Genomic DNA, 9,943 nt, shown 5'->3' with positions numbered 1-9,943 from the left:
AAAATTCTTTAAAGAATCTAAGAGTCTTTTACAATTAATTTAAAGGATATATTAATATTAAAGAATATTTAATATATTTAAAAATAAAAATAATTTTTTTATAATGATGATTATATAATCTAATTGTGTCAATTTTCCCTTCATCAAGGTATTTATTATTTATACCAATACATATTTATTTTTCAAAAATACTATTTACACATCAAAATTAGTAATTAAAATCAGTTATTATATATTTATATATAAATACATATATAATTTAATTTATTTTTAATATATATTTTATATTTTAATGTGTATTCTATATAGATCAGTAGTTGTTATTTTTCAGCGTTCAGCATCAAATACCTATTTGGCAGCGTTCAGCAGCAAATACCTATTTGGCTACTTTGAATTATATAGGTTGGGGGCAGATTTAATTTGCTAATCAATCAAATTGGTGTGAATTAGGCCTTTTTAATTGGATCAATAAAGCATAACTTGATTAGTTAGCTTAAATCATAGGTAGAGCTACCTATGTACACCAAAAAACCAAAGGAAAAAAAAAATATCGTGAATCCAACTGAAACATTTTCAAGCAGGATACACTTGTTTTTTCCTCTCATACAAAGTTCCCGTGAAGAAATGAATCACGGAACTTCCCAAGCATAGAAAAAAGCATGAAACACACTTCATATATTTCCTCTATACTTGTCTATGTACTATATACAGTTTCCTATATTCATCAAAATCCTAATTCATGTTATCTGCACCATCATGTTCTCTGTCAATATCAGAGGGTGGCAAAAAGCAATCATTGGACAAACCAATTACGTTAAAATCAACCTCTTCAATGGTCCATACCTCCTCAATCATCCTCTTGTGATGGTGTGCTGCACCATACCTATGAAGTGTTGCAATTGTCTTCCCTCCATGTGCAATGTTAATGCCATCAACGTATCTATAATCTTCAATGGTAGACTCTATGGTTGTTTCCCAAAACACAGACTCTTTTCCTTTGACTGGTTTCATTTTCACCAACTTGGTGTCCTCAAATTTCACAAGCAGCCCCGTGCGTTGGCTGAAGTATCCCAACACTGAGTGCATTACGATTTCTGTGTGGGATGTGCATTGAGCTTGGAGGATTTGTTGGTCTGTTTGCAACTTGAGAATGAAACAAACTTCGTCGTTAATGGTGTTCTCTCCTACACATTCAGCGTCTAGGAACAAGTTAGCTATACACCTTGGGTCCAGCCCCTGATCACAGTAACAACCACAAATCAACAATAAATAAAGAAAATCAACCAATCAATTTGAATGACAAGGCAATCAGTTATGCAGTTATAGAGTGAACATAATTAGAGAGAGCTCTCTACTAGTCCTATGGCACTTGTATCACAAAATGTTTTTGTGTCTCTTTCTTTGTAGGATGTTCACTCTTGATATTCAAATTTTGAGATAGAAATCTCATCGGTGTGAATGTGTGTATTGATTTACCTGAAAGAAGCGGCGAAGGGGTCTTGGAGGGCCTTTGTTGGCCTGAAAAGGTTGAGAGGAAGACTGGTTCCATGCTAGCTTGCCATCACTGCCTGCACTAACCTTGAAACCAGAAACAACCAATTCTATGCACCACAAATCTGGGTTCTTTTGCCAGAGCACAAAGCCTCCGGCTTCGCGCCTGCCCGTTGGGTGAAAGATTTCTTCATCGGGACGCATCTCCGACCCACATATTCTCACTTGCCCCATTGCATACATACTTTTCACTGAGTTCAATGCGGAATGTCCTCCAGTGGCAGCAACATACTGCTGAACTATGTATTTTGCCGTGGAATCTCTCTGCCAATTCAATGAAACTAGTGCTTGTTATTCTAAGCAAGGATATGACAGAACTATTGCAAGCTCAAAATCATGCCACATAACTGATGACTTGTAATTCTAATCAAGATGGTGACTAACTGAGAAAACAAATTGATCTGTGTCGCTACAATAAAATGAGTAAATATCAACATAACCCTAAACACAGTTGGTTTAGTTCTGCATATTAAAGAATAAGCAAACAATGAGCATGCTACACCCTAATTTCTCATAATTAATCATCATCCAGAGTATAAGAAGGAGAATGCTTACGATGGAACAATCTTTGAGGGGGCGAGTGAGAGTGTTATCGGATTGAACGGGGAGAGGAATAAGAGGGGCACCAACGAGCTTAAGCAAAACCATGAATTCATTGTAAGAAGGAGCAGAGAGATGGGAAGACATATCAGAAGAGGGAGAATTCATGAGAGCTCGGAGTGTATGCCAGCGATTGAAGCCATTGCTGCCCAAAGCGGTGAGCATCTCCTCTGGAATGGGGACCTCCAGCACCGTCTCCAACCCTTCCGCATCGTCAAGATTTGGACACAGTTTCCTCATGGATTGGAATACGATACTGATGAGGTTGATTAGAACAAGAAAGAGCGAAGAAAAAGAACTAACAAAGAAGGAAAGAAATCCTCCTCCTCCTTCTTCCTCTTTCTGTTTACCCAATGCCTCGCTTCTGTTGATGATTTTTGCTCACTTAGATATCAATCAAATTGGGGGAAATGTATGTCCTCTTTTTCTTAGGCGCTCCTCGCGCGTAGCTCTAGGCTGCTGCCACCTGCCTCATGTTCTGCCCTCCTCTTTCGCGCCATATATATAGTTTTTCCCTTTTTTTTTTTCTTTTTCGGATATTTAGCATGCTCACAAACCAAAACGGTTTTTTTTTTCTTTCTTTTTTTTTGTTTCTCGCTATTAATAACTTTCTGCATATATTAAACTCCTAGTAAGTTAGGTACATTAAAACTAGTTAATTAATAATAATTATCTCACATAACATTTTCTGTAGTTCTGTACTATTACTAGTTCGACTTGATTAGACTCATCTTTTTAGATCATCTTCTTGGATATTCTCTAAAACTGTAAAAATATGAATCTAGAAGAACAAAAATTGTTTAATAGCAGAGACACTAAATACAGAGGGATACAAGATTTTTGTTCTTTCTGTCCTCCATCATGTGAAAAATTATAAATTTATAATTGAAATGGAAAGACTGCATTTTCAACGTATCATTTTTTTATATTAAATTTATTTTTATTCTCTCTTTGCAATTTTAACTTTAAATTCTAAAAATAAAAATTAACATAGAAGAGTACAAAATAGTGCATGTAGCATTTTTATTATGGTGTTTTCTCATATATCTATTTTTTCAATTACTCGACACAAATATAAATGGTCACCCTTTCACCTCTCACATGTCCCACACAAATTTTATTAGCACCATAAAATTTTTCATTTATTATATTCCTCAATTCCTTTTTTTTTTATGACTGTCATTAACTGATTACTGTGAAATGAAAATAGTAATGTACTACGCACCATTGTGTCAATCACAAGTTTCTTAGATTGTGTTTGTTTGTTGAAATATGTATATTAATTGTTAAATATGGTGGTATTGGTATATGTTTATTATTTGTTTGTTAAGATACGGATTTAGATAGATATAATAGTGTATAAATACATACAAAACACATATATTTAGTGTATTTTTTTAAAGTTGAGACACAGAGACACAATATATAAAACATAAAATTTGATTTTTCGATCTCTAATTATTTTTAAAATTATTAATACATAAAACACAAAAAATAAAATTGACATTTAAATTATATATGTGTATCTTGTACATTATTACTAAACACGTTACAAAATTTGTGTATCTTTATGTTTATATATTTTTGTGGATTTTGTGTATGTATTTATGTGTCACAAAGACACTAACCAAATGCAGCATTATATATATCTCTCAAAGACACGGTACAACTTCTGCTTTCTTTGTTCATATATTTGTTATTATCGCCAAAAATAATTATCATCAGTTAATTAAAAGCCCGTTTAGGATTCTCAATGGACTCATTAATTAATACAGTCAACGGATTGCACCCGTAGTAATTGGTGTTGTTAGCTCCAACTAACCACATTAGAGGGCCTGTTTACTGTTTCATTATGATATAAGAAGCATGTATACGCCCAAGTTTAGTACTCGTTGAATTAAATTAAGGCCCAAAATAAAGAAAAAGAAATATAAAGCATTGATAATGATAACGCAGATCACGTGGAAAGAACATGGATGATTTTTCCTCTCTTGTTTGGAAATGCTTGTCTGTTGTTCATGTATGTGATAGATGTGGTTGCTGGGACTTGTTATGAAGTATTACGAACTTTGTCCCGTTATGCATATCTGGGAGCTCCGCTGCCAAAATATAAAGCAATAAAAAATACATCTAAATGTGTTTGATTCATTAGAAAAATTATGAAATGTGATAGGGGGGACAGCGACAGATTCATTCTTTTGCGGTTGGGTGATATGCTTGGTAGACCTTGTCAACGTGCTGCTGGACACAAGTTGTTTTACTTCTCACTCTCTATCAGTTGCATGTTTTATATTTATGATATTTTCTTTAATTTGACGGAGTGTTCTGATTTGGGTTAAGCTGTTAGTTTACTACTTCTTCCCCGTAATGTTGGAGACAAAAGATTATTGCAATATACAAATTTTGACCTTTAAATTTAGTTACCCGTTATATGTTTTATTTCTTATTGTCTTCAACTCAGTGATTCCCGTCTGATATATAGCCGATTACTATTGTAGTGCGTACATATATAATTAGCAATGCAGGGTAATTAATTAAGGAATTTTTTTTTTCTTTCTTAGCCCTATTATTCACATATTATTTCGAACATTAATACGAGAGTCATGAGTCCATGATTATCAAGATACATGTGAATGAAAACAGAAAAAAATATAGTAGAGTTGTATAAAACATATTGACTGGTTAATTGACTTTCACTAAAAACGGGTACCAAAAATTAGTCGATATATATTTTTGTATAATTAATGTGTATTTAATTTATTTTTAATGTACGTATATTTTATATTTTAATATATATTTTATATAAATAATTAATTTAATTGTTATTAGAATTGACAATGAAAAAAAATAATAAAAAATTAGTCAAACTTATTTTATTTAATATTTATTTATTTTAATAATAATTAATAAATATTAAATAAAATATACTTAGATTGTTTTTAACTAATTGTATTTTACAATAATACTCCACGTTCATGTAAAAATCCTAACCAAGTTATTCAACCATTTTTTTAACGTGCCTCCCTCTCCTTCCCCCCAAGTCGTATACACACGTTACTATATTAACGTAAACTTTTTCTATTCAACGTAAACCTTTTTTTCTCAACGTAAAGTTTTCGTGGTTTTTCTCTGCTCTTGTTTTCTTTACTGATCTGCATTGCATTTATCTTCAACGTAATAAGTTTCGTCGTTCTTCTCTGCTCGCGTCCTTCTTCTTCGTTTTCTTCTTCGATCTACAGTTGCATTTATCTTCTTCCTATTCTTCTTCATTTTCTTCTTCAATCTGAATCGAAATAATGAATGATTCAACTTTGAATGAGAGCGATTTGGATGATTCTTCTGAATCGAATGCAATTGCTAAATTCTAGACGCAGTTGTTCTGATTTGGATTGAACTGAATTGAATTGAATGGAATGCAATCTCTAAATTCTAGATGCAGGTCTTTAGAATTTGATTATATATATACAATGTTTAGTTCATTTTGTATTCTACATTGGTTTCGTTAAGAGAGTATTACTCGGTTCATTATACAGGCAGTTGTTCGAATTGAATTTATATAATGGATAATGTTCCATTCATTAAGATCATACTAATGTTTCGTTCATTTAGTACTATACAATAGTTTCACTTTAATAACATGTCGGTTCATTATGCAGACAGTTGTTCGAATTTGAATTTATATAATGCACAATGTTCCGTTCATTTAGTACTATAGAATCGTTTTGCTTTAACAATGTCTTCGGTTCATTATGCAGACAGTTGTTCGAATTTGAATTTATATAATGGATAATGTTTCATTCATTTAGTACTATATAATGGTTTTGTTTTAATAATGTGTTCGATTCATTCTGCAGACCAGGTGTGTTGTGGATGAACAATTTATCGCAAAGGTCGGGATGACTTTCAAGACGCTAGAAGAAGCTAGAAAGTTCTACAAAAATTCTTCCAAACTTGCCAGTTTTTCTACCAAAATAAGGAACACGACTCGGAAGGAAGATGACGAACGGATTTTCTATCGGTAAAGAATTCACAAATAAGTTCGCGTTGTAAGTATAGTTTCTAAACCAACGGAGAATCCTTTCGTACAAAAGTTTGGTTGTCACAAGTAACAAAACCCAATAAAATTTATAACCGAAGTATTCAAACCTCGGGTCGTCTTCTCAAGGAATTGCAGGGAGGTGTGTTTTATTATTGGTTATGGAAAATAGTATTTTTTTGGGTTTTTAAATAGGTTGAACAAGAAAAGTAAATTGCAAGAAATTAAATTAATAACTAATAAAGCTCTCGGCAAGGTATGAGAACTGGAAGTCCTATCTTAGTTATCCTTATCAATTGTGATGAGAATTGGCTTTTGCTCCCACTTGGTCAACCTCTAACTATGAAAGTATGTTAAGTGGATAAATCAATTTGATTCCTCAAGCCCTAGTCAATTCCTAAGAAAAGACTAGAGTTAGGGGAATTCAAATCAATTAGCAAAGAATTCCAATTTTCAATCATCAGTTGAGTTTGATAACTCAAGTGTCACCTTACTCAACCAAAGCTAAGAGAAGCTAAATTAAAATCATAAATATGAAATACCTCAAATTGCAATAAATAGAAAATCAAATTAAACATGAGAATTCATAAACCAAATAGCAACATAAAGTAATCAACAAGGGAAAGTAAATAAACTAAAGTACTAGAAGAATTAAAAGTAGAAGAGAAAACTAAATAAGAAAAGCTAATCCTAAAATCCTAAAACCTAAGAGAGATGAGAGAGCCTCTCTCTCTCTAGAAACTACATCTAATCCTAAAATTGTGAATAATGAATGTTGTGTATATTGTTGCATGAATTGTTCTCTCACTTTATAGTCTTTAATCTGTGTTTTTTGTTCTTGATTTTGTTTATTTTTTCTTCTTCTTTTTGAAAGCTTGACGTGATTTTGGAGTAAAAGCAGTTTTCGTAGAAAACACGAACGAACTTTGAAAAATTTTGAGAGAGATTTAAAGTCCAGTAGCGATTTTGAAGTTGAAAAAGGAACATTATTTCATAATAAAGACGTGAATGAATGTTAAACGTTTTGAGAGTATGGACGCGTGTAATATACGCTTCTTTAATGAGATTGGATTTTTTTAGTATTAAACTAGCTTGAATAGACTTGAATGAAAAATTATATGAATGTGTAGCCCAACTGTTTATTTTATTACCAAACATTTCCATATCAGAACATGCGAGCATTGACGCAAGGCAATAAATAAGCACAACACAACACAAAAAAATAAGTTAAAACTTCATTAAGGCCAAATAATCCATTATATATATTTGCAATTGACTCAGGGCGTTCGATCGGCGTTTAATTTATTCCATGTATGAACATCTTGCACACAACATTTTGCAACAGTTTAATTTTCCTTCTGATGACGAAATTGTATGTTGAAAATAATAGGCTAATCTTTTATCATCTGCGACGTGTTTTTCTTGCAGTTATGTGCGTGTCTTCATCTTCTAACTGGATCCCTTAATACACAGCCATTTTCGAACCATACATTATATAGGAATTCAACCATTACCCTTTCAAGACATAATTAAACCACTATATTTTGATTCAATAAAATCCTATCCGTACCCCACAACCTGATTATGACCAAGTCCTAATCAAGTACATAAGTTCTTTAATTTTCTCTTCAATATCCTTACATGCCGGCCATTCTTTTAGTTTATTATTTTCCATACGAATATTCTTTACCCTTAGGAAAATTTAATACTGCGATATAAAGATAGATATTCTTTTCAGGTTTTTCCCAAACTCACACCATTATTATTCATACTCTTAATAATAATATAATTTGCAGCATGGCTAAAGGGTTCAAGCTGAAATTCAATATCCCTTTATTCCAAATGTGTCGTTCAAAAGACCCTTCCGCTTTCCCTGGAAACCCTGTAGTTCCTGCAATATACCGTCTTTCTCCGGTGAACCCTAAAGAGCATGACATTGGATACCCTTCAAGCCTGTTAGTACCTCCTCCGCCACCCTCCTCGCCGGAACACAGGGGTAGTAAGGTCTCTTCAAGAATCATGTCCTTACGCCAAATGTGCCGTGACGACCACCGCGACAAGCAAGTAAACACCAGAGGCAGGAGAAGCAACGTGGCGGTTGACAACGAAGAAGAAAGCGAGTCTCTAATTTCTTGCACCACAAGTTTCTCGGACGATTCTTATTCTCTCAAACCGGAGAGAGAGTTAGTTAGCAGCAGCAGTGGCAGCAGGAGGCACATGAGGAGGATAAGCAGCGTGAAGAAGGTTCAGAGAATGAGGTTCAACACTGCGAGATTAGAACTACCGGAAACAGAACAAGTGAAGAAGACAAAGACAAAGACGAAGACGAAGGTTGTGTCGACGGCATCAACCACAAGGATGAGGCGGAGCAGCGCGGAGGGGAAGGTGAGGGAGAGCTTTGCGGTGGTGAAGAAATCGAAGGATCCGTATGAAGACTTCAAGAGATCAATGGTGGAGATGATAAGGGAGATGGAGATGCGTGATGCAGAGGATTTGCAGCAACTGCTTCAGTGTTTTTTGGCTCTGAACTCGAGGTGCTATCACGATGTGATTGTGCGTGCTTTCATGGAGATATGGCAAGAGATGTTCGTTATGAAGCCTGCGTCCTCCAACACCAAAGAGATCAATTGCAACTAGGAGAGTAACGTAGCAGGGGATCTGTGTTTTTTTGTTCTTGCATTGTATTTATTTTCTATTGCCTTGATTGTTGATTTTACATGTCTGTAACTGTTTGGCTTGATTTGTTTTCTTTGTTTTCTATATTGTAGACGTTTGTGATACGCATACGTGTATCATAAACTACATGTAATCAGGATGATGATTATTTGATTTCTGTATGAAAAAACAATAATAGACTAATGGAATTCCTATTTGGATTGTAAAAGGGAAAAATGGATATATTTGGATCCTAGTTTAAAATAGGATGAAATAGAAAAAATGGAAGTAGATTAAATCAATTTAAAGTATTATTACTCTCTATGATTATCAAAAATGTTTTGTGAACAAATAATTTGCTAAGCAAACTTTAACCAAATGATATTTTTCATTTTGTATTAGAAAAATTTTGGGAGTCAATATAACACAATAAATATTTTTCTTAACGTTCAAAACAAGAAAAAAAAATCCTAAAACTTTAAAAAACAAGAACATGTAAAGTTTAACTGAAAGAAATATTTAAAACTCAAACTCAATAAAAAGTTCATCTTTAATAAACTTCATATTGGACTTATTTAGCTATTTATTATAATATTAAGTGAAACTGATTGCTGTAGTATTGATTTTCTAGTATTACTCTTTTGTATTTATTTTTTTTTCTATTAAAAAACACAAAAAATTCTAATAGAAAACACCAACGAATTCTAGAAAAAACAAACGAATGAGAGCAAAGAGATGAAGATTATAATCTCCCAAGTCCCAACAATCTTATTGTTTTGTTTACTAAAAATAAGAATCGATTATCTTTTTATTTTGTTAGATATTAATTCATCTAGTATTTTGAAAAAAACTAATTTAAGTATTCATGTTTATATTATACTATTATATCATCAAGAAGTATGCTTTGATTAGTTCATTGATAAAAATTTGGTTTTAAAATTCTTTAAATTAAAAAATTGGCACTATTTAATGGATAAAGAAGAAAATTTAAAAATACAATAAAAGAAAAATGAGAGAAATAAAAAATCATCAGTTTTTTTGTGAAACAGTTTTCTATATCAAACCTTGGACGGAATAGTTATTAAGAAAAATTAAAACTAA

At 32.7% G+C, this 9,943-nt stretch overlaps 2 protein-coding genes across 2 annotated transcripts; one reads left to right on the top strand and one right to left on the bottom strand.

Moving 5' to 3' along the window:
• Window positions 1-436: 436 nt before the first annotated feature.
• Window positions 437-2,667, bottom strand: LOC112705538 (uncharacterized). The gene is made up of 3 exons (XM_025756378.3): window positions 2,107-2,667; window positions 1,477-1,815; window positions 437-1,236 (listed from the first exon to the last, which is right to left on the bottom strand). The coding sequence occupies exons 1-3, from the start codon at window positions 2,389-2,391 to the stop codon at window positions 733-735; spliced, it is 1,128 nt and encodes a 375-aa protein (XP_025612163.1). The 5' UTR covers window positions 2,392-2,667; the 3' UTR covers window positions 437-732.
• A 5,317-nt stretch (window positions 2,668-7,984) lies between these two features.
• LOC112708293 (uncharacterized) lies at window positions 7,985-8,824 on the top strand. Its single transcript, XM_025760479.2, has one exon. It carries the CDS (start codon window positions 7,985-7,987, stop codon window positions 8,822-8,824), a length of 840 nt encoding a protein of 279 aa, XP_025616264.1.
• Window positions 8,825-9,943: the final 1,119 nt, after the last annotated feature.

This window comes from Arachis hypogaea, chromosome 8 (assembly GCF_003086295.3).
Source record: "Arachis hypogaea cultivar Tifrunner chromosome 8, arahy.Tifrunner.gnm2.J5K5, whole genome shotgun sequence".
Lineage (NCBI taxonomy): Eukaryota > Viridiplantae > Streptophyta > Magnoliopsida > Fabales > Fabaceae > Arachis > Arachis hypogaea.
Note: the sequence above shows the minus strand (reverse complement) of the source record. Positions and strands in the feature narration are given on the sequence as shown.